This window comes from Lampetra planeri, chromosome 5, assembly GCF_965212315.1.
Source record: "Lampetra planeri chromosome 5, kcLamPlan1.2.h2, whole genome shotgun sequence".
Classification (NCBI taxonomy): domain Eukaryota; kingdom Metazoa; phylum Chordata; class Hyperoartia; order Petromyzontiformes; family Petromyzontidae; genus Lampetra; species Lampetra planeri.
Window position 1 is genome coordinate 22,640,996 of NC_136111.1, and position 25,701 is coordinate 22,666,696.

The 25,701-nt window shown below is 51.5% G+C and overlaps 1 protein-coding gene across 1 annotated transcript in view; it reads right to left on the reverse strand.

The window, feature by feature from the left end:
- The window catches only part of LOC144719159 (sodium/potassium-transporting ATPase subunit beta-1-interacting protein 3-like), a 174,787-nt gene that overhangs the window by 23,811 nt on the left and 125,275 nt on the right, over positions 1-25,701 (reverse strand). Inside the window, exon 4 of the mRNA XM_078595030.1 lies at positions 23,694-23,774. Within this exon, the coding sequence (XP_078451156.1) occupies positions 23,694-23,774 (81 nt within the window). The remainder of the gene's footprint in view (positions 1-23,693; positions 23,775-25,701) is intronic.

Consider the following 25,701-nt stretch of genomic DNA (forward strand, 5'->3'; position numbering starts at 1 on the left):
TTACCGGGGGAGGGCTATTCCCAGAGATGTCGCTTGTTTTTACGTGTTTTTTTTTTCAGAGGGCAGTTACGTTCCAAATCAAGGTCGCGGTGTAACCGGTGTGCCGTCAGCGAGCGCACTCATCGAGGACAAAGCCGGGAGCCACGATCCTGCGATCGGCGCGGGGAACGGAGGAGCCATGCACAGAGGCGCTCGAAGTCCAATCTGGGGCACGAGGAGGAGGTGGAGGATGACGTCGGCAGTCATCGTCATCGTCACAGCCGCGCCACGGTGGCAAGCGTAGACGGTGTAGTTGTGATGGAGGGGCAAGGGGCGAGACTGTGCACAAGGGAGCGCAGGGCAGTGACGGAGAGTCGACGCTCTTTTCGTTCGTTCGATCGTCCCTCTGAGTACTTTATTGACAACCGCGCGAGAGCCAATTGGCCTAACGACGAAGTCACCCGGAGTGCATACGAGTGCGTCACAACTCGGAGGCTCAGCAGGGCTCAGCAGGGCTGAGCCTGGAGAGTGCTTGGATGGCTGACCACCACGTCGTGAAGTGGGTGCTGTAGGCTGCTGCTGCTGCGGTGCTACGGTGTCGACCGGAGCCAGTGCAGCAAACGCTGCTGTTGTACTGCACTACGCTCGAACATCTATGCTCTCCACCATCGCCAGCGAAGTGTCATGCCCAAGCCCATTTAACGGTCAATACGACGTCTCCGTCAGTTGTGTTCGTTCCCTGTGATCCGTGCGCATCTGTTCTTGTCTCTCAGTCTAATTGCAAGCATGGGTCGCTGCGTGCACCTTTGTGCACGTTTCAGATTGTATTCCATCTCCTTTGCCGGTGGCCACGATCCATGTCCAGACTTGGCAGTACGAAATGATTGAAACCTTTCTTCAGACTCATTCTCCTCCTTCCACCCTGCTCTTTTATTTAATCGTTTTGATCCAAACCCACCTTCAATGACTGCCCTGGGGTGCACATATTCTTCCAAGTTTTCAAGAGGCCTCCCTTCATTTGTTATTTTATTTTGTACCGAAAACTTTTTGTACATAACGGTTGTGTGTTTTTTTGTTCCTGTTCATCTTAAGGTACACTTTGCTCTCCGACATATTAGGAATTGAAAGACATCAATTCTTGCACATTATTCAGTGCATGTATCGTAACCACGAAACAATATAAATCTTTGGAGCAATGCATCGCTATACGGCTAGTACATGCTATGAAGTTATGGCTCTTTATTAAGCCGGAAAGAGCTTGACTTTGACATTTTGTATTAACCAATTTCCCAAACTCTTAAGAGTGCATACATTTTTCTTCACGCTTTTAGCTCTGATAGCCTTCACTGGCATTCGTGGCGTGAAACTCCACCAATAATCTCTGCATATTTGGTTAAAGTTGAAATGAAATGAGGAAAATTGCACAAATGTATGAGTGGCAGCCGAGAAGTTTTGGGACTGAGAAATATAAAAAGGATGAAGATAAAACGTTGCCACCAAACCAACATCAGGGTTCATTTGAGGCCTCCAGATCACAGTTCGGACTTTATGTGCAAATTGGCTTAATGCATGACCACTTTGAAAGATAAAAATGACCCTTTTTGGCACACACTTTAAAATCCGAAACTCTGTGTACATATACATTGTGGAAGTACTGCATGTGACAATGATAATGATGTCAATGATTTACCCAAGAAATCTCATTGAGTACCAAGGCCATGTCCAGGAGGGTCCTGCATTACAACACGTGATCGGTTCCATGAGTGGCACGTGGGAGCAGCCCGTCGAGCCTGCAGAAAGCCCATCGCGCACGCGAGGAGATAACACCAACAGCTACGCACGGATAGAGTCAATCATCCACAGACTCAATACTGCGAGTGGACCAAATCTATGTGTGGACCACAACTATTGTCATGCTGCCATCTATTGCCCCTTCCTAGCCATAGGCCTACAACAGCAGGTATTCACAGTAATTACACCCTGAAATGCCATGTGTATGCTTATGTTCTCACCTGCTTCTAAATAAAGTGTTTTTTGTTTTATGTGTAAAGAATTTAGATTATTTCTCAATACGAGAAATAACACTGTGATATCAAACGACCACCATTCCCCAATAAGTTACGTCTATTTGTTAAATCTTTCTGCCGCTGGAATGGTGCAAATTAAACATTTGCACTCGTGACGTTGGTGGCTTTCAGCTATAATCAGTTCACGAGAAAGGTTTACGGCTATACTTGATGCATCGAATTGAATCGTATATATACACACTAGTAACACAGACACTAATGCCGCTGAGTGAAAAGTATGCGGTGCATAGTGCTGAATACGTAATTGCATAATATGCACTCGTGGTGCCATTTATTATTGCAAGGTATAGGGCTACATTTTCAACGAAGGTTTGAAATTGGCAAACGCCGGCAGGAAAACTCATTGGCAGCACGAGCCGTCCCGGTTGCTCACACAGATTACAGTCGTTTTGGTACGAGCGCCGGTCCCACCTCCGCAAAATAAAAAATAAACTACGTGCACGTATCAAACTCCAATCACGCGATAGTGAAACGCGTCGACTTCAACTCAACTTGTGAACGGGGCTCTCGACACAGCTGCGGCCGCGTCGGTGGCAGCCACCGTGGATCCAATTCATCGCGAGCTCCAACATGAAAGCCGAGATATCGATTTGAAATCGGCGTTGACGAACCGCAACGCGGGCTCGTGTTTTACTCAAACGCGCCGCGTGGCAGGCAGGAACGAGGAGTGGTGCCCTGGCGTCCTGCCCGGGGATGGACGGGAGTCAATCGCCAATCTCAGGGGCTATGATGGGTCGATAAGCAGGCGGTGTAAGTTATTCCTTCCAAAGTGCTCCTCCCTTCCCCTCGCCCCACCCTGCTCTCTCCACTTTCTTGTTGTAAGTTCTTCAACCTCAACACCCTGCCCGCGGTGGGGCAGTAGCAACCCAGGTGCACGGTGTTCGGGACTGAGGTCCGTGGAGGTGTTCTATCCCACCACCCCCCACCGCGTCGCGGTTTGTGTTCTGTACCAGGCCTCAATTGATATGCATTAAATAAATTACATTAAAATAACAAAAAACTCGCCGCGTGGCGGTGCTCCCCGGACGCAGCGCTCCAAACCCATCCGGACACCTGCGAAAAAGGAGCCTCGCAGCCCATCGGATTCCTCCAGTCCCAATAAAGATTCTGACGAATCTGCCGCCGCGCGGCCCGGCAACCCCGAATGGCGCGGGGACAATGCGCCGCCTCTGTCGGAGCGGCTCCCTGTGGACTCGTCCCAATCGAGCCCACCTCTGATCCTATGCCACCAGAACTGCCGCGTGACCCCCGGCGTGCAGGTTGCCACGGCCCCGCCGGTCGCCCGCGTTGAACCCTTTCAGCCGTGATCTCTCTGCATGAGTGCGCCGTGTTGGGACACCGGTCCTGGGATACAACTGTAGTGCCGTTATTTCATGCGGACAACTTCTTCTTTTTCCTCCTGTGTCACTTTTATTCGAACAGAACTCCTCGCGTTCAACACCACGCAACTCCGTTCTCTCTCCCTGCCTCTCCACTGCTAGCATGCTCTCTCTCTCACTCTGCTAGCCTCTCCACTGCTAGCCTATCACTACGCACTCTGGTAGCTTCCCACCGTACACTCTGCTAGCCTCTCCACTGTTAACCTATTACTATACACTCTGCTAGCTTCTCCGCTGCTAGCCTTCCGCTATATACTCTGCTAGCTTCTCCACTGCTAGCCTTCCGCTATATACTCTGCTAGCTTCTCTACTGCTAGTCTTCGCGCACTCACACTAAGGATTCCGCTAGCCTCACTACTGCTAGCTTCTCTACCCTCGCCTCTCCAACCTCGCCCTTGCCTCCAGCGGGGGTTCAGCCATCACCGCTCGAGACGACGAGGTGTGGCGAGCGGGGCCTTGGACTTCTCTTGTGTTAACTCTTCTCTCTGCTCCAACCAACCTCCTCCCTGCCTCACACGTTGCCGTATTTATCCTGCTCCTCATTAAGCGCCCTAATTAAGCTGGCGCCCTCCTGTTGCCTCTCGCGCGTGGCTTCCGACGCTATCGCCTCAATCTGCAGACTCCGAGGCGCCTACACCGTGTCTGCATTTGCAGCTAGCCAATCACCGCTATGCATCTTAATGTGTCGTCTCTCTCTGGATTGCTCTCTCACCGCGCCTGTTTGTTGTCCTGGCGTGACTTCACTGTCCGCGGCTCACACGTGCATGCACACTGCTTGCAAAACCCCACGCGCGTTACTACACCACACGACGATCATTCAGCCCGAGCGTTCGCTACAAGTTGCACGACTGAAGTCGTGGACGTGTATTGTGACATTAGGGGGCAGTCAGAAAGATGAATTAAGTTCGTAGGCAAGGGCTTCGTTGGGGGGGGGGGGGTTATTTACCTTGCATCTGTTGAACCGGCATGGGTTCGTTTGACGATGTTCTATTGGTGATCTGGGACAACATTATTTTCAGACGCATTTTATTCTGAAATTAACTCGGAAGGAGATGACGCGGAAAAACTCTGCACAGACACATTTACTCCACTGACTCAATGCGGCGAGTGGCCCAATCTCTCTGTGGACGTACCGCCACACGCTCTCTATGGCCGACACGAGGAGGCCTTTGTCCGGCAGTAGTTACAAAAAACGGGGGCTGTAAATGATAATTGATTGTCGTCGCTATTTATTAAATGCCTCTACCGGCGTCCTCAGCCGCCCTCGATCGACACTTGCCCCCGCGGCTCGGGGAAGGGATTCTTTCCAAATGTCTACAAATGCCGACGGGCACGTGGAGAAGCTAGCAGAGTATATAGCGGTTCAGCGCTTGCTCGCCACGCGCCCCGAAACACAAAGCACCATAAGCCTCCAACACGGCAGCTTTTCGTTGTTGTTGCTTCCGCTGACAAAACTCTTCGCTTTTTTCAACATTCCGATTTACGCGCTGACGAAGGTTAGCTTTTTTTAGACATTTGCCGGCGTAATGGATCGAGTGCCGCTTTGTATCGTCTTCAATCACGCGCCTTGAATTACATCCGTCCGGCGCACTCGCGACTTTTGTGTGATTTACAACGCTGCAATGTGTGAACAGAGCAGCGGCCGCCCTTTCTTATTTAATCTGACGTTTCAGTTATATAAATATAAAAATATATATACATACGCTGAACTGTCAGTCACAGCTCCCCGAATCTTTTTATTTGCAAATGACTGCCGCGCGTGCCCCCCCACGTGTATTGGAAAATTATCAATCATGCAGACATCCGGTCGTTATCTTTTTTCGCAATAGTGTTTTTGGGGGCGCACGATGTGATGTCTCCGCTTCTCTCCGCAGCGGTGGCAATCATGGCTCCGTTGATATTTGCAGCGTGTTTGTCAATTCATCGTCACGCCTGGACAGCTCCGTCGAGTCAGAGACGACGACGTGATCGAGATTAACCGGCCGTGCGGCAGCATTTATATTTCGTGCGATGAGCGATGTTCGCTGTGATTGGGCCCTGAGTTGCGTATCTTCTCCCACGTTTTCACTCAAAGGTAACTTTTTCAATCATCGCCAGACCATCAAAACACTCACTGTGCCCAATGACTGTCAGCTAAAAAAATACAACTTTGGCGGGAATTATTTTTTTCAGTTTAATTTACAATCCAATTCGGTGGAGGTAATTGCCAAACTAGCTTCTGCTTCTTAATCCCACTTCAGTGTTTTAACTATCTGAGGCTAAATTAACAACGTCCCAAATCACAGTTTCAAAGTGTGTCACGTTAGCGCACAAGTATATCATGCCAAATTCCTCACTTAATACGAGACTGTTCCGTAAATCACTCGTGTAATTACAGCAGCAGGCATTTGTTTACCGATTGCCACCGTAAAAACGTCCGCACAAAACTGAGAGATGGTGCGTGCATTATTCTTTTTTTAGTCGGAAAACTTTATATTACGCCACACACATTCCAGCGGGACATTTGGTGATTTTACATAGATATATGTATGTGTATATATATAATGTGTTTTCTCATATACAAAGCCAGTTTTGGGATGATATGGAGTGGTCGAAAAGTTTTGAAATAGAAAAAAAATCTAAATAATGAGTTAATCAATCCACAACTTTCTTCCACGTTTTACAAAATATCCACGCTCATATCGGCGGCGCACTGCGAAGTAATGTAAGAGGTTAAACATAAGTTAACCATCAGATCAGTACTGCAAGATTGTGATAAGTACATAAACAAGTTATCACTCTTCTATCGCTACCACTATTATGGTTACCGTTCCCGTGAAATTCACCCGTTGATTCCGCCACCCGTCTTGAGGATTCGGTCTCTACCAGACACTCACTGTGTCGTCTCATCCACCAGACTGAGTTCACCAACACGCTCCAGATCACAACAACAAACTCACTCACCCACTCACCACACGAGAGGTCACAACAACACAACACACTCACCCAATCACCCACTCACCACACAAGAGGTCACAACAACACACTCACCCACTCACCCACTCACCACACAAGAGGTCACAACAACACACTCACCCACTCACCCAATCACCCACTCACCACACTCCAGGCCACAACAACACACTTACCCACTCACCCGATCACCCACTCACCACACAAGAGGTCACAACAACACACTCACCCACTAACCACATAAGAGGTCACAACAACGCACTCACCCACTCACCACACTGCATGTCACACCACTCCTCTCTCTGCTTCTTCCCTCGCACTGCTCCACTTTGCAATAATTCCTCGCTCAATAAAAATGGGTTACACTCGAATCCTTTACAACTTTGAGAGTGCTGTTTGTTGCTGGCAGTTTGACGATTTTTTGCCTGTACTCAGCATGTGTTTAACTGACCCACCCCAACTGGAAATCTGTGAAAAAGAGCTCCATAGCTCATCGGATTTTCTCCTCCAGTCTAAACAAAGATTGAGATTTTAATTAAAACAAACACACACACAACACGTCTGCATCAATAATATACACACCGTGAGGACACTGAACTAAAAATTCATATAAACGCATAAAAACGCACATGAACACATATACACCAAATCGATCAAACTCCCTGGAAAAATAAACGATGGGGTGCTTTTAACGTCGCCTCGCTCCTCACTCGTTACGAGGGGCGACGACATTGGGACAAGGTGCGGGGCGGCGGCTGATCCACCGCGCCGTAAAAACGTAACGATCGCATTGAATCGCGGCCGCCTTGGCACCCCCCCCCCACCGGCCGGCCAGCCTCGCCTCACCACCCACGGGAATCTAAACTCCCCGGGTCCACTCAGAAGGAAGCGGCGAGCCGGGCTCCTTTTACTCCGATGAGCCAAGCGGAGGAACGAGGCCACGCTCACGACGTCCGAGGCGTCGTCCGCTCTGTGACCGAGCGCTCCGCTCGAATCGATAAAGCAATCCTCGCCCTCAATCCTCATCTGCGGCCGTGTTATATCTAAAATTATCAGAATATTTGACATATTTGTGGAGTGACATCGCTGGATGTCACCATGCTGTGGGTGCAGTACCGGCCCTAGAGGGGCACGATGTAACGACATTCTGGATACCACCATGTCGTGGGTGTAATACCGGCCCTAGAGGGGCACGGTGTGCGCTGGTTAATAGCGCTAGATGGCACCACGCTGTAAGCGCAGTGCCGGCCATACAGAACAGGGTGTGTGGGTGCCGACTGAAGGGTAAGGTTGTGAGAGGCCATGGCACTCTGGTTGACCCGGGAGGACACGTGACCGGTTAAGTTGACAGAGGGGCCCCAAGATGGAGCTGGAAGTTGGACGTGGCCAAGGGAAGAGTCGGTCACGCCGCAGAGAATATAAGCCGCATCCCGGGGAAGAAACCCTTCGTCTATGATCTCCATTCAACGAGTCTTCCAGCACATGGACCCGGGCAGATGTTGTTGGTCCTGGGTCTGTAGTAACAGTTACGTTGTAACTAATGTAATTAGCTGGGTGGTCACCATCTTAGGTTGTTATTCTGTTAAGGGGAAGTTACCTTGTGCGTTGGAACCAAATAAAATGCATTGCTTCCAAAGTCTATGTCTGCGACTCAAGTGAACCCATTACAACTGGCGTCAGAAGTGGCCAAACGTTATTTTGTCAGGAAGATAGGCCGACTTAGGTTATGCTTACGCGACGCAGACTACATACCAGGACGTTGTCAGACGACGAGGGCGACGAAAGCATTATTCCCCAGACAGCCCGGGGGATGGCAACCTCAGAAAAAGGGAGTGAGGCGCGGCCGGCGGAGCAACGAGGCGACCATCTTAGCGACAGCTTGCCACCAGCAGGGAGAGAGCGCCATATGTTCCGCGCCCGCCTCGCTGAACTTCTTGAGGCCGTGGCCATGATGAGCTCGACCGTGGAGAGCCAGCACCGGAGCTGGGCGGGGTCGAGTCTTCCGTCGCTGTTTCCCGCCAGCGGGAAAGCTCCGTGGCGCAGCCCGCACATGCGGCCGCCATTTGTTCACGGAGCGGGACAGAGAGCCCGCCAAGTCTGAACGTCCGCCAAGTTCGCCTGTCGAGATTCCATCCCTCAGGCGCCGTCTACCATTTGGATCTATTGTTATCTGAGACAATGTTCTGATGCTGTGGTGTTCATTGTGTGGGTGTTTCCGAATTATAACAGATGCTGTATCTGTGTTTTCTCACCAGTTTTATCTGTTACAATCAATAAATGACGATCGGAGTTGGACGGTCATCCTGGCTCCGAGGGTTTATTGAACACATGGTTATCTACTCGACTAGCGGTGCAACGCAGCGCACGGCGAGGCCGAGATAGTAAAAAGATATTCTTCCTGAAGCTCCCAACCAGTGCTGCAGCCAGCTCTCTGCAGCCAAGTAAAAAGATACTCTTCTTAAAGCTCCCAAGAAGTCATGCAGCCAGCTCTGCAGCCAGCTCTGCAGCCAGCTCTGCAGCCAGCTCTGCAGCCAGCTCTGCAGCCAGCTCTGCAGCCAGCTCTGCAGCCAGCTCTGCAGCCAGCTCTGCAGCCAGCTCTGCAGCCAGCTCTGCAGCCAGCCCTGCAGCCAGCTCTGCAGCCAGCCCTGCAGCCATCTCTGCAGCCAGCTCTGCAGTCAGCTCTGCAGTCAGCTTTGCAGCCAGCCCTGCAGCCAGCTCTGCAGCCAGCCCTGCAGCCAGCTCTGCAGCCAGCCCTGCAGCCAGCTCTGCAGCCAGCCCTGCAGTCAACTCTGCAGCCAGATCTGCAGCCAGCCCTGCAGTCAGCCTGCAACAAGCAAGGAGCTCTGCAACGAGTCTACATTAAAATCGTGCTGCAAGCATCGCAGCATGGAAAGCCACAGTTCAGCAGGGAGAGATGCTGAAGAAGGTGAACCAAGCAATCCAGGATCTCCCATCCTGCCTCAAGAGGACCAAGGGAGTTCAAGGCCCCAGAGGGAGATCAGGTTGACGCAACGGGCCTTGGAAAGCTATGAGGCTGAGAAACAGGACCTGGATGCCAGGATACAACGGGCATGGGACCGGGTCGAAGCAGATTTATCTGAAGCTTCAAACGCCTCAGACACAGTGGTCTCAATTCAGCGGGCCAACCAGCGAGTGAAGGTGAGCAGCTCAAGCTACAAGCTCCTGGCAAATAAATACATATCCCTCCTGACGAAGATGAAAACAGATGAGGGCATTGAGGGAGTGCGCACGCAAGAGCACTTCCTCGAACTGCTCGATGATAATGTGCAGGCAGTGATACAAGATGCAATGGACCGTGTGGATGGCTTAAGAGAGACAGGATCTCAGCACTCCGTCTCATCCAGGCCCACCATAAGATCTAAAGCCTCAGCACACTCATAGACATCATCTACTAGTATGGCAGCAGCTCAGGCACGCGCAGCAGCAGAAGCAGCAAACGCCCGTATTGCCTACATGGCTGAAGAGGAAGCCATGCTAATTGAAAAGGCTCGCATACAAGAAGAAGAGAGTACATTAGCAGCTACTGCCGCACGGAAGAAAGCAGAGCTTGAAGAGCAAGAGCGTATATTAGTGGCTACTGCCACACGAAAGAAAATTGAGCTGGATGCTAAGTTAAGCACCCTACAACTAAAAAGGGAAGCAGCTGCTGCAAGGGCCCAGGCAGAGGTGCTCGAAGCAGCAGCCAACCTGGATAAGGAAGAGAATTGGAGTGAGTTTGCACGCAGATACCTGTCAAGGACCGTGATCAACTCACCAGAAAAAATATTTTGGACTGGTCTGAACAATGCATCAATGCTTCTCCACCAAACGATACTGAACAAAGGGTGGACGTTCAGGCATCGCCATCTCCACACCGAATGAACATGAATGCTGTCTACAGGAATGGTGGAAATGCATATCCTGCCCTGGCAGTTAGTCGCCAACTCAGCGTCGCGCACGTGGGGTCAGACGTGGATGCACCAAGTCAGACCCACATTCCAGACAGTCACATAAGGGGATCCAACCAACGTGATCGAAACCCTTTGGGCCCACAGTCCAACGCCATTGCAAATGACGGCATGCTAGGCAATACAGCCAATAATGCCGCCTCACAAGCGCCAGTATGGACACACCCTGGATCAGCAGGACTAGGAGACTTTGCTAGGTACCTGGCTCACCGCGAACTAATCAACACAGGACTCGTTAAGTTTGATGACCACTCTGAGAACTATCGAGCCTGGAGATCTACCTTCAGGAATGCAATCCGAAATGCAGACATCTCTGCAAGTGAAGAACTCGACCTGTTGGTGAAATGGTTAGGAAATGAATCTGCAGAGTACGCAAAGAGGATCCGGTCAGCAAACATTGACGACCCCGCCTCAAGCCTGCATGCGGTGTGGGAGAGGCTCGAGGAGTGCTATGGAAGCCCAGAAACCATTGAGAAGGCTCTCTTCAAGAAGTTGCAGAACTTTCCAAAAATCTCTGGTCGAGACAATAAAAGGTTACGGGAGCTTGGAGATCTTTTGATGGAGCTTGAATCAGCCCAGGCTGATCCCTACTTACCAGGTCTCATTTTCTTGAATACCGACCATGGCGTGAACCCCATCGTAGAGAAATTGCCATTTGACGTGCAGGAAAAATGGAGAACAGTGGGTTCAAGATACAAGTCAGAGCATCAGGTTGCATTCCCCCCATTCTCTTTTTTCTCAAAGTTTATCCGCAACCTGGCTAAGACTAGAAATGACCCGAGTTTCATGTTTGGCACCACGGGGATTTCCAGTCCAGATCTCCCAAAAATGGAAAGGACAACGGCGAAACGAGGAACAGCGAGAGTGCCAATTTCCGTACACAAGACTGAGGTCTCTCCTGCGACATTCGCAAACTCCGTCCTGCAACCACCACAAAGAAAAAGATAGAGGATCCAGAGAAGCAATGCCCATTGCATGATAAACCTCACTCCCTCCAGAAATGCCGTGAGTTCAGGAGGAAGCCATTGGAAGAGCGGAAGAACATGCTGAAAGAATTTGGAGTGTGCTTCAAATGCTGTGCTTCTACTAACCACCTTGCAAGGAATTGCAAGGCAGATATCAAGTGCGAGGAATGTGGCAGCGACAAACACGCAACTGCTCTGCACACATTTTACTCGAAACCCAGTAGCACTAAGGCTTCCGATCCCGAAGCAGAGCACGGCGGGGAGCAAGGCGAGACCGCCGCACTCACTTCGTCAATCACAACCAAATGCACAGAAGTCTGTGAAGAAGGCTTCAAAGGAAGATCTTGCTCAAAGATATGCCTCGTCCGAGTCTATCCCAAAGGACATCCTGAAAGGGCAGTAAGGATGTACGCCATAATGGACGCCCAGAGCAACAGGTCTTTGGCAAGGTCAGAGTTCTTTGATCAGCTAAGTGTAGGTGGGAATTCCTTTCCATACACGCTCAGAACATGCTCAGGACTGATGGAGACAGCGGGAAGAAGAGCGAGCGGCCTCATGGTGGAAACCATAGATAGCACCATGAAGCTAGCCCTTCCTACGGTGACAGAGTGCAACGAGATACCGGACGACAGGAGTGAGATTCCCACGCCCGAAGTTGCACGTCACCACCCACACCTGAAACCCATAGCAGAGTTCATCCCGCCATTGGATCACGCGGCACAGATTTTACTTCTGCTCGGCAGGGACATGCTGAGAGTCCACAAGGTTCGTAACCAACGCAATGGACCTCACGACGCTCCCTATGCCCAGAGACTCGACCTAGGATGGGTCATCGTAGGTGACGTTTGTCTGAAGGGAATACACAAACCAGACCACATTAGCACATTCAGAACGAGTGTGCTCACGAATGGACGCACGTCGCTCTTCAAACCGTGCCCCAACCACTTCACGCTGAAAGAGGAACTCGGCGAGAGAAGTCAAGGCTGTACCGTGCAGACTTACGAAGAAACCACCATGACTTCGCTTGTGCATCCACCGTCTTCGTTGGAGTTTGTTCCTCTACGTTTCTCCAAGCCAGTCCTGACTGACGGGAAGAAGACTAAGGTGAAGCCGCTGCTCGTCGCTCTGCTGGTGGTCGTGGCGGTGGTCGCTGTGACCGTGGCCTCTCCGTTCCTCGACTCGGAGCTATCGTCCGAGTGGGAATTCTGGAAGGAGTTCCACGGCAAGGCCCCACAACCGGAACATACCATCTCAAGGCTCGAGCTGTGTGGAGCCATTCTTGCTACAGAGGTGGCGGAACTGATCTTAGACGAATTTGACGTCAAACTGGACGCGGTCAAGTTCTACACGGACAGTAAGGTCGTACTAGGCTACATAAACAACCAAACCAGAAGGTTCTACACCTACATCAGCAACCGGGTGGAGCGCATCAGGAGATCGACGCAGCCGGAGCAATGGAATTACGTTCCAACTGACCAGAATCCAGCAGATCTCGCAACTAGGTCCGTCCCTGCATCTCTGCTGAATCAAACCATCTGGCTGACGGGTCCAGCGTTCCTGTTACGACGTGACGTTGGCCCATGTACTACCAAGGAGACCTTTGGACTCTTAGAGCCCGAGTCCGACAAGGAGATTCGTCCTCTAGTGACAACTTTCGTAACAAATGTGCGACCGAGAAGTCCACTGAGTCCACACCATTTTGAACATTTCTCGAAATGGACGACGCTCGTGCGAGCGATAGCACATTTAACGCATATCGCAGACTGCTTCCATCGCCCGATGAGAGGCACCACGGGTAGCTGCAATGGATGGCATTACTGCACAGTGCCACGCACTGAAGACGAGCTTTCCAGATCAAGGAAATCAATCTTCGGCTGTGTGCAACAGGCAGCTTATGCAAGTAAGATCAAGGCCATTAACAAGGGAGAAGACCTTCCTAGGGTCAGCACCCTCAGGAAGCTAAACCCTGGGATGGACAAAGACGACTTGCTCAGGATCGGTGGTCGGCTAGGGAATGCAAAATTAGATGAGAATGAACGAAACCCCCTCATAATCCCAAGCCAGAGCCACATCGCAATCTTACTCGTGCGCCACTACCACGAGAAGGTCAAGCACCAAGGTCGGCACTTCACAGAAGGAGCAATCCGATCTGCAGGGCTGTGGATCGTTGGAGCAAAGAGGTGCATCGCCAGCACAATCCACAAGTGTATCCAGTGTCGCAAGCTACGTGGAAAACAGGAAGAACAGAAAATGGCAGACCTCCCAGCCGATCGACTCAGTGTGGAACCTCCCTTCACCTCTGTAGGGATTGACGTATTCGGACCGTGGACAGTCATCTCCCGCCGCACCAGAGGAGGGCTCGCGAACAGCAAACGTTGGGCAGTGCTGTTCACCTGTATGAGTACACGAGCAGTGCACATCGAAGTCATCGAGTCCATGGACTCTTCGAGCTTTATAAATGCACTCCGGAGGTTCTTCGCCATCAGAGGGCCAGCCAAGCAACTCCGTTCTGATTATGGAACCAATTTCATAGGAGCATGTAAAGAGCTTAAGATCAATACGGAGAATGTCGAAGATTATTCTGTCAGGAAATACCTTAGTGACCAAGGCTGCACATGGATCTTTAATCCTCCCCACTCTTCGCACATGGGTGGAGCCTGGGAACGCATGATCGGGATTGCTCGACGCATTCTCGACTCCATGCTATGTGATGTCGGGTCCACACGGCTCTCTCACGAGGTCTTGACCACTCTCATGGCCGAGGTCTCAGCCATAATTAACTCAAGACCCCTAATCCCCGTCTCAACCGACCCGGAGTCACCATTCATCTTGACTCCTGCTACACTTCTTACCCAGAAGACAGATGTGCTCACAGCACCTACCGAGGAGGCCAACACTGCAGACCTCTACAGACGTCAATGGAAACAAGTGCAGAGCTTCGCGAACACGTTCTGGCGTCGCTGGAAAAACGAGTACCTTACGACACTCCAAGTGCGCAACAAGTGGCAGTCTAATAGACCAGACATCCAAGAAGGCAACCTCGTCCTACTGACGGACAACCAAGCCAAACGGAATAAGTGGCCAATGGGCCGCATCCTCAAGTCGATTCCAAGTGCCGATGGAAAAGTTCGAAAGGTCGAGGTTATGATTGCGAAGCAAGGAGTCGCAAGAACTTTCATCAGGCCCATAGTCGAGATAGTACTACTTCTCTCTCGCAAAGATATGGACAAATAAGTCGACCCGTTGAAGTTGTTATACACTTGTTTATGAGATAGGAAATAAATGGTGGTATCTCCTAGATACCAGACGGGGAGTGTCTTGCCTCACGGCAGATGTGGAGCGTGTGTTCACAGGAAGTTCCTGTTTTTTGATGCTAATGTTGGTCACGTGACCAGGAAGTGACGATGTTAGATTTCCACTGTACCACGCGGGCGTCAGCCATTACACAGATAAGTCAAGATGGCGGCACGCATCGCATCTCAGTGAGACCACAGCCGCACTTGTCCATTGTGGGAGCTTAAGAAGCATTATCTGTAAGTTGTTTAAATTCCTATAATATTGGAAATGCTGTTGAAATGTTGGAATGACCGTTATAGCAATGTAAATGCCTTTATGGTGCCGTTAAGTTGTTGTAGTAAATACGAGGCCTAGTTAGTAACGAAGCCTGTGACTTTCCTTATTGTGGATGTTACTTGTGATTTAGTAGGTCGAGTCAGACTTTGCCTATGTTGCGATCCTGAGAGTGATGACGAAGTATCTCATCCACAGTTTAGTGTTAAGTGTAATGCTGTACATTTGTGGTGCAGTGGGATGAATACACTATGTGCCTGTATGCAACGCACCAGCTTGTGCCTTTGTCTAGTTGTTCAGGGGTAATGTGGGGGCCTGGTCCTTCCAGGATCTATTGTTATCTGAGACAATGTTCTGATGCTGTGGTGTTCATTGTGTGGGTGTTTCCAAATTATAACAGATGCTGTATCTGTGTTTTCTCACCAGTTTTATCTGTTACAATCAATAAATGACGATCGGAGTTGGACGGTCATCCTGGCTCCGAGGGTTTATTGAACACATGGTTATCTACTCGACTAGCGGTGCAACGCAGCGCACGGCAAGGCCGAGATACTTACGATTGAGGAAGCCACTTGATTGGGAGACGACTGTGGTAGGAATCCTTCTAGGACCCTCAAACAAAGCTATTCGTGGGTTGACGTTAGTGGGGGCCCAGACTCTGGTGTCCAAAGACCAAGAACCGTTCATTCAGGTCCTCAATGCAGGGTTGTACACGTCTGTCATACACCAGGGCGCCGTGCAAGCCCATGCATCACCCGTGCTTCGCGAGGGGAACATTGTTGGCGGGGTGGGGGTCGAGTCGAATACAGAGCCACAACAGTTTTCCGATGAAAAGTGGATGAATGCGCTTTGTTCTTAAAAATTTGAATTGTCCCAGTCTCAGAGGAGGGAGTTGAGGGCGCTTTTGCGTGAATTCTCCGATGTGTTTAGCAAAGGCAAATTTGACATCGGCCTCACTACCCTTTTGAGTCACCCCATCGATATGGGTGATGCCGCTCCAATCCAGCAGAACCCCTACCAGCTGAGCCCCACAGAAAAAGACAATGTACGGCTGGCGGTTGATGAGATGTTGGCTGCCGATATTATCTCGCCGTCCAACAGTCATTGGGGAGCCCCGATTATTCTTGTTAAAAAGCAGGATGGTAGTTTGCACTTCTGTGTTGACTTCCGTAAACTTAATAAGATCTCTGTGGCTTGCATTTCCCGGGGTCCTGGCTGCCTATAGAATGGTCCCTCACACGTCCAACTGCTACTCGCCATTTTTTTTTATATACGGGAGAGAACACGACCCCCGATTGATGTCCAATTACATACTGAGCCAAACAGGGCTAAATCTAAAATTTTGGAGCCCATGAGCCTTACCCTTTAGAGGCTTTCGGAAGCGCGCGAGGCTTCCAGAGAAAATTCGAATTCACCCCAATTGGCAAATGAACGGCTGAGAAGTCTCCGTCTGTCCGGACATAAGTGGGCTCCAGGTGACAGAGCCTGGCTGCACTGTCCTCAGGTACCGGTGGGTACATCACCCAAATTGTTTAAACCTTGGAGGGGGCCGGTTGATGTGATTTGGGCTGTTCGGCTTCAGTGTGTTCAAATTCGCTGGGATCGATGGAGTTGGTTTGTACATCTCTCTCGCTTAATACCTTTCATCGCGCCGAGTGAATCGATCTCATCTCCACTACACAGAGGCCGAGTGTCGGGTGTGTCGGGCGAGCTGAGGTGTGTACCCGCTGAGGTTGATCCTCAGGGGAGTTACGTGATCCCGTCCTCAGGTTCCGCACATTTAACTTCCCCAAATCCGCCACCTGCGCCGTCTCCAAAAGCTTCGGGAGCGGAGAGCCTGTCTGCCCGGCTGACTGTTCTTCATGAGGAGCCAGGCTCATTGGCACATTTTCAAATTCACCCCGGGACCCTTAGGGAGCTTACGCCCACCTCGCCTGGAGGCCCAGCTACAAGGACTTGTTCCAAGACTGTTCGGTTTGCGTGACCCCCATACACACATTCTCCCATGCCGTCAGTTGGTTGTTGCACTCGTCATGTCGTATTGGTCATTGGCTGAACCTGGCCTTTATTGTGCTTGCGGGTGTTGTTACACGTTGACAGTGGGTGATGCTGGTGTTGAAGGAGGTCCCGAGGTTTTGTGTTACCGCTTTATTTTCTCTCTCTCTGTCCCCTTCTCTCTTCCATCGTGTTGTTGCCTATTGTTAGGTTCTGTACCTCTTTTCCCTTCCCCTGTTCGTCACTGTATATATTGTATATATGGGATGGGGTATTTATTTGTTGAGGCACGCTAGGGGGATTTGTTTTGTTGAGGGGGAGTTGACAGCCGGGATGGCTGAGTTTTACAAAGGGGGGGGGGGGGGGGGGTGATGTAACGACATCGCTGGATACCACCATGTTGTGGGTGTAGTACCGGCCCTAGAGGGGCACGGTGTGTGCTGGATACTAGCGTTGGATGGCACCACGCTGTAAGCGCAGTCCCAGCCATACAGGACAGGGTGTGTGGGTGCCGACCGAAGGATAGGGTTGTGTGAGGCCATGGCACTCTGGTTGACCCGGGAGAAGACGTGACCGGTTAAGTTGACAGAGAGGCCCCAAGAGGGGGCTAGGGGGGGTCACGTGATTGGGACCCAGATTCTTCCCGAGGGTTCTGGAAGGTGGACGTTGCCAAGGGCGGAGCTGGCCACGCCGCAGAGAATATAAGTCGGGTCCCGAGAGGGACCAGGGTTGTTGTTCATCCCGGGGAAGAAACCCTTCATCTACGATTCCCGTTCAACGAGTCTTCCAACACGTGGACCCGGGCAGATGCTGTTGGTCCCAGGTCCATAGTAACAGTTACGTAGTAACTAGTGTAGTTAGCCGGGTGGTTACCACCTGAGGTTGTTATTTTGTTAAGGGGAAGTTACCCCGTTGTTGGAACTAGATAAAATGCGTTGCACCCAAAGTCTACGTCAGTGACTCATATATACCAGACGAATCCGATGAGATATAAAGCTCTTTTTCTTTTAAACAGATTTCCAGTAGGTGCGGGTAAGAACATTACAACAACAATACAAAAACATGATAGCAGTACAAGAAAAAGAAAAATAAATCACCCAAACGCCTACAAATAACACTAAACCATCCCCATCATGCCACAAAGCGACCTGGTCAGAAACGATAGCTCAACAAAGTGCATTATCATTTGGACATTTATAGCAACAAAATAATCTAAATAATCTCAGTGCATGCTTCTAAATGTGGAGGGAAAAGCCAGAGGACCTGGAGAAAAAAATTCCATGCGACCCCGGGGCGAGAGACACGCAGACTCCAAAGATACAGCAGGCATCGTCAGGGTCGGGATCGAACCCACACCTCCTGCACGAAGGCCCCCCCCCCCTTGCCCCCCCCTACCACACTTCACTAAACAGTCGCTAACAAACGTCCGATTCACGTTCTGCTCTCTGATCCACGTGTGCTTCTTTGTCTAATGTCTTCCTTGCAATAAATAAATGCTGTGATAATTTTTTTGTCAAATTACTACGTAGCAATATCGATTCAACACACTACTGCAGGCTATTGACTGCTACTGATGAGCATACCTTTCTTCTGCAGATTTAAGAAAAGAACAACATATCATGGCAAGACCAACGTGGGCATGCTGCCCCCCCCCCCCCCCCCCGTACATCTCAATCCATTGCTGGACGAGGGCCTGCCTCCACGTGCCATGCAGGTTGCGGGGGATTCATTGCCCAATATCCCCATGATGGGTAACAGTATCGCATCTGTGCCCAACACGAAACTCTGTCACAGGCACAATCTCTACGCCTTGGTGGCCGTGTCATTAATTACTCGATGTTGTGTTGCCATCACGCTCAGCAGTGGATGGGGTGAGGGTGGGGGGTGTTGCGGAGCGGGCTCACAGAGGGTGACGGGGGCTGGCTTTGAATCCAAGAAGCCAAGAGGAGAGAGAGAGGGATGGCATTACATCCGCGTCGACAACAAAAACAACAGAGGCGAACGACGGGCTGACAGCACGGGCAAAAAAAAAACCGAGGCGCGACGATGTTTTAATTTGCTAAAGTGTCAGCGTGGCGACAGGGACGTGGCGGCAGCGGCGGCGTTGGCGGCCGACCTGCCACGCGGGGTTCAGGCCACGCGTGGTTCAGGCCGCACTTGCAGGCTGCGCCGTTTGTCTCCGGGCCGCACCTCGCATCCCACCAGCCACGCGGGATCGCTGAGCAGCCCCCGCCACCCACCTCACCCAGCCACCTCATCCACCCACCTCACCCACCCACCCATCCACCCACCCATCCACCTCACCCACCTAATCCACCCACCCATCCACCTCACCCACCCACCTCACCCACCCACCCATCCACCCACCTCACCCACCCACCTCACCCACCCATCCACCCACCCACCCATCCACCTCACCCACCCACCCATCCACCTCACCCACCTAATCCACCCACCCACCCACCCACCTCACCCACCCATCCACCCACCTCACCCATCCACCCACCTCACCCACCCACCCACCCACCTCACCCACCCATCCATCCACCCACCCACCCACCTCACCCACCCACCCATCCACCTCACCCACCCACCCATCCACCTCACCCACCTAATCCACCCACCCACCCACCTCACCCACCCATCCATCAACCCACACACCCATCCACCTCACCCACCCACCCACCCACCTCACCCACCCACCCACCTCACTCACCTCACCACCCACCCACCTCACCCACCCACCCACCTCACGCAGCCACCCATCCACCTCACCCACCTCACCCACCCACCCATCCACCTCACCCACCCACCCATTCACCTCACCCACCCACCTCACCCACCCACCCACACACCCACCTCACCCACCCACCCACCTCACCCACCCACCCAACCATTCACCTCACCCACCCACCTCACCCACCCACCCACCTCACTCACCTCACCCACCCACCCATCCACCTCACCCACCCACCCACCCACCTCATCCACCCACCTCACCCACCCACCCACCTCACCCACCCACCCATCCACCCACCCACCTCACCCACCCACCCACCCACCTCACCCACCCATCCATCCACCCACCCACACACCTCACCCACCCACCCACACACCTCACCCACCTCACCCACCCACCTCACCCACCTCACCCACCCATCCACCCCACCCACCTCACCCGATGTCGCCGTCGCGAGCGGGGCGATGTAATCGGAGCGCGTCTCCCCCCCCCCACCTCCGAAAAAATAATTGCCCGCTGTCCGTCTGTGGGCCTGACAGCGTTTTTTTTAAAATCGGGAACACACGTCGGGTGCGTTGACGAGGCCAGGTGAGCAGAGTGGAGTGGGGTGGAGTGGTTATGTCTGGGGGGGGGGGGGTTTGGCTGGTGGGAGGAAGGTGGGGGGTGAAGTTGAAGCAGAAGAAGAAGGATGGCGATGCGATTGCGTTGACAACGACGAGCGCTACGTTTGAAATGAAAGTGCAGCAGGAGGATAACCTTCATGAAACAGATGTCAATGGTCACTTTAGAGCGAAGTTAAGAAATTAAACGGGGATAAATAGCAATACATTAAACTCTTACACAAACACGAAAGATCGTTCAGAGAGAGGACGCGTTCGCGATACGCTACGATGCGAGACTGGGCATGTTGTGAAATAACAGTGGCCGGCAATGTTTTCTGTCTTCAGAAGAGACACACCAAACATATCTTTATTTTTTGAGAACGTGAACACGTATTTAACAACAACAATCACAACAGCCACCAATCGCCAATTAGTGGCGGTGACGTTACCACAGTGCTTATGCCAGGCTAGGTGCATTTTGAGGCCACGTGGAGTTTGGAATGCTGGCTGCTTGCAGGAGGTCACGGCACAGACCCAGGTGCTACGATTGACTGAGATGATTGTGATGACTGCGATGACTGACACGCACGATCATTATTTTCCCTGCAAGCTCAGCACAATATTTTAATATTAATGATGTGCAATTTTGGTGAGATGCAGGCTGCCTCTTATTATGCAGTCTGCAGAGTCTCGGCAAGCAATACGGCGACTCGGCTCAGGAGCAACACCCTCGCTCGATGTTTGTATTTGTCGGCTATCGAAAGAGTGGGTTTGAGTTTCTATTCGCGTGGCCGCGGTTAACGCCGTTGGGAGCAATGTCTGAACGATTCCTGCTCGATGCCCTGACCACTCAGCCAAATCGCCTCCCTTTGTGCTATGCAAAACAAAAAAAGAGAGGCACAGTCCAAAAACATCACCTGTCACCGAACAGGGACACCCGGTTTACGTCGGGGATGCGCTCGTGAAAGGTGCGACGACTAATATCGAAACGACGTCAATAGAAGCGATGCACAGGGTAAGGCAGCGGTGGCGGTGGTGGCGGTGGCGGTGGTGGCGGCGGCGGTGGTGGTGGCGGTGGTGGTGGTGGAGTCGAAGGGTGAGAGGCGACGGGTAACGAGGACGGACGATGATGCTGTCAGCGACGTGGGTGTGGGGTTGAGGCGACGCAAATCAGGTCGTGGTGATAATAAAGTGACGGCGAAACGATGTCACCGAGGGAGATGTAAATCTGGGTATTAACGTGCAGACTTTTATCATTTTGTGCAGGGTTATTATTTGTGCTTGTGCACCCCTGCTGATGAAGTATCACCAAATAGTGATTTATTTTATACCTACGTGACTTTACCGAAAGAACCAAAGAGTATCACCAAATAATTTGGTCAAGAATGGTGAAGTATGGTCAACAACCTCCCCCCCTCCCCATGACCAACACGGCGTGGGGAGAATGACAATTCACGCATAGATTACTTTAAATGTTAGCATGGGATATAATGTTGGATTTTACACCAATGCTTTATGGCTTTTCAATACATATGCTGCATTAAAAAAACGCCTACTTAACACAATGGCATTGCACTAGTACGCTGTTGTTGTTAATCAGGAAGCCCACTCCCAATTAATATTCTTCTCAGCCTACGCTTCAGGCAGATTAAAGTCAAAACAAAAACATACAATTTCACGCGACGTTTAGCAATTCCAGAACTTAAAGAATGAATTTTCAAAGTTACATCTGTTGAAAAGTGAATTCGCATCCATGCCCCCTTCTCGGTGTGAGACACTGTTAGTATCTTCGCATCGGGCAATTTGGCGAGTCGGAGCTGCTTAAGATGTTATTCTGTTGCATAATGCATCCGCCGCCAAAGTTAAATATATATTTTTTGCATCGTCGAGGAATCAAGAAGCTGCAAAAGAGGCAATGCATACTTCTGTGCCATCCTTATCTCGCTCGTGACGACGTTGCCATTCTCTCGCACATGTGTGAAATATTTCTCATTCTCTTGAGAAGCCCAGGGCTTTTGAGCTGTCACAAAGTAAATTTTAAGCAGGTGCTTAATATATACGTAAAAACAAATTTGAAAGAAGGGGGGGGGGAGAAATAATTCTCGAATTTCTACAAAAACTTTTCTCCCTCCGCCAGCTGTCCCTGCCTCACGGCATTGTGGGAAAGCTGCTCGTGCTCGGCTCGTCGGGCACGCAGCTTGACGCTCGCCCTGATTTATTGCCGCTTCTATTAAAGTGGCAAAGCGGCTATTTACGAGCGACCAAACACTTCGCGATTATGCGCGGTTTAGCGACGTGACTCGGCATCGCTGCGGCAATTTCACTGGAGGGTTTGCGGCCGGGGAGCGGGGAGGGGGGGTTGGGGGCACGTCCAGCCAAAATGAATTTCCTTCCTTTTAAGTGACTGAAAAAAAGTACTTTTGACAAAAGGCGTTTGAAAGCATTAACAAAATAATGGTGCGCTTGGACATTGTGCATTTTGTGCATTCTGAATGTTTTGCAGCACAAAAGATCGGCGTTGCGTGTGACGCAGTGTGTAGCACAAAGCCACTTGTCATGGATTGTGAGTATAAATGACCTTAACTATACGTGCTGGCAACACGGTGTTATGGACAGCGCTACTTAACATGTGCACGCAAACCACATTTGATCCAAGTGTGGTTTAAAATGTGCTGCACGTCTCGGCAAACTTCGAATATTCATCATCATCATGGGTCATGGTCAATCCGCTGCTGCATGAAGGCCTCCCCAAACCACCGGCACCTCTCGATGGCCTGCGACGCGCACTTCCCGCACCTCCGATTAAGCGCCGTCGGCTACGTCCCAGAATACACGAGCAGTCGCACGCTCCATCGCTCCGTCGTGCGAGCGGCACGCGCGGAGCGGCACCGCCGTCGTGCAGGAGGCGGCACGAGCGAGGAGTCGTCGCCGCATCTCAACCCGCCAAGCGGTGGCTCGAATACATCAATCAACAGGGGCGCTGCCTCCACAAACACAAAATAGGGAAGAGGGACGATCGGAACGCCGCTCGCCGTACGCGTGACGACGGCGGCGATGGTTGTGGTGGTTGTGGTGGTGCTTGTGGTGGTAGTTGTGGTGGTGGTTGTGGTGGTAGTGTAGCGGTTAGCGCGCTGCGCTATGAACCCGGTTACACAGGTTCGATTCCTGCTCACGGCCAACACCAGTGACGATTATCTGAACCGGTCCTGGGCCTCCCCTAGGTCGACTCAGCCTCAAATGAGTACCTGGTGCGGTGTGTAACACCACCACTGGGGAGACAAAGGCGGTCGGGCGTGGTGCTGGCCACCCACCCCCTCGTGTACCGTTCCGGCCTTCATAGGTGCTTGCTAACAGCACTTGCCCCTACAGTCTATTAAGGCTATATGGGGGATCTTTGTCTTTGTGGTAGTTGTGGTTGTGGTGCCGTGAGCAGTGACGCGGCGTGGAATCTCTTACCCGGGTCAGCCCGCCCACCTCCAGGTAGAAGCAGATGATGAAGATGTTCCAAGTCACCCAGAAGACGAGCCACAGGGCGTACTGCGGAGGGAGCACGCGCGGGAGACACGGCACAGCAGCGGCGCTTTAACTCGGAGCTACAACACGGAGCTTCAACATGGAGCTTCAACGTGGAGCTTCAACGTGGAGCTTCAACGTGGAGCTTTAACGCGCACCAGAGCAAACGTCTCCGGTGGCCAAGACTTGCAGCGTGAGAAGGGTGGATGAATGAAACTGCAGTGGAACGCGCGCGCCTCGGGTTGTTTACACTTTCTTTTTTTTGATAATGCCCCCCCGAGCGCTCGACCTCATTTCCCCCACATATTTACTCATTGCCTTCGACGTTCGTAATTGTCGTTTGTTTTGCCCTTTTTTTTACTACAAAATAAACGTGCGCGAGTGTAAACACTCGTGTGTGTGCGCGTCTAAATCCCGATACAACGAGCCGTTATGAATGGAATATTTAATTCGCACACGCCTTCAAGTATTCGTGAACGATGTTTTGTGTTATACACAAACACACCGTTGCTGTAATGAGTAAAACAATGTTGAACAAGGTAAAATATATTGCCATTAAATGTGCTCCTAAAGTGGGTCATTCTCAACAGCGTTGTGAATTCCCTACCTCATTGCACTGTCCTCGACACAGTACAAGATACCACCGGAGCAGTATAACAGATAAAGGTGCAGCCCTGCAATTACTTGCTCACATCACCTCTTGACATCTGAGAAAAAGAGTTTCTTTCATAGGTCATCGGATTTCTCCAGGGTAAATAAAGCTTCCGATTCTCTGGTGGAAGGGCCTCCGCTACAGCGAGCTCGATATCAGAGCGGGTTTGTTGTTTGCTTTCTGACCACAAGCATTGTGGTCAACGCAGACATGATTCATTGTAAAAGGTTTCCGTTGGGTGTTTTAACATCTCAACACCTGTTTTGTTGCCAGGAAAAAGGGGGAAATCCCATTATCTATAGAGGGTTGTTCGGTATAGGTGGGAATGGGCCACATTCTACCCCACCACACACACACACATTTCTCGGTGGACAGAGGCTGGCGGGCGGGCGGATGGACGGGCGGGCGAGCGGGGATAGTGGTGCTTAAGAAACTTGCGCCATTATTTTAACTGCGGCAGCGAGAGATGGAATTGAAACCGGCAACTGCCATGACAACGTAAATTAACCATGATTATATATATATTTACACACATCGATGCTGACATGTCGACAATCACCGCGGTTGAGTCACTGCAAAACTGGAAACAGACACAGACGAGACACGTGCATGCATGTCTGTTGGTACTTCTCTCGCACCGTACGTAGCTAACCGTGCTAATCGGAGGTGCAAATCTGCATTCGTGAGAGCGATCGCTGCCACGGCTATGGCGCCACCGCCCGCACAACCACTTATTCGAGCAGCGGTGGCTTCATCAGCTCCTTTGAATAATTTTTGTTGTTGTTAATCAGTACAGGAGAAGAATAGAAAAAACCCCCCACTAATGAGAATCACTGTCTCCGCGCGACGTCGGTGCTGCCGCTAGTTTAAAGCCACGGAAGCCTTGTTGAGAGACCGAAGCTCGTCCAACCATTACCGTGCCCGCCGGCTGATCACGCGAGCGGGTGAACCGGCGACCCCAGCCGCCGGTCTCCGCCGGCGCCCGTGAGCGGCACTCCCTTCGGGGCAGAGGTCGAGGAGCTGGCGCGAGGCGTCGCTCGCGAAATGCGTCACCTGCGCAGAGGTGCGCGTGTGCATGGCGAGCCTCGTAGGAGGCGATTACCCGGTGTCTGTGAGCGTCATGGGTTGGCCAAACATCACAATATAGGACCGTAGAGCTGCTTGGGCATTCTTTGGGGGGGGGGGGGGGGTTTGGCGCCGATCCTGGCTGCCTTGCCGCCTGCGTGTCTTGAGGTGCACTTTGCATGACTGACACGATAACAAAAACCAAAAAATACTCAACAGCCCACAGACGCTGTG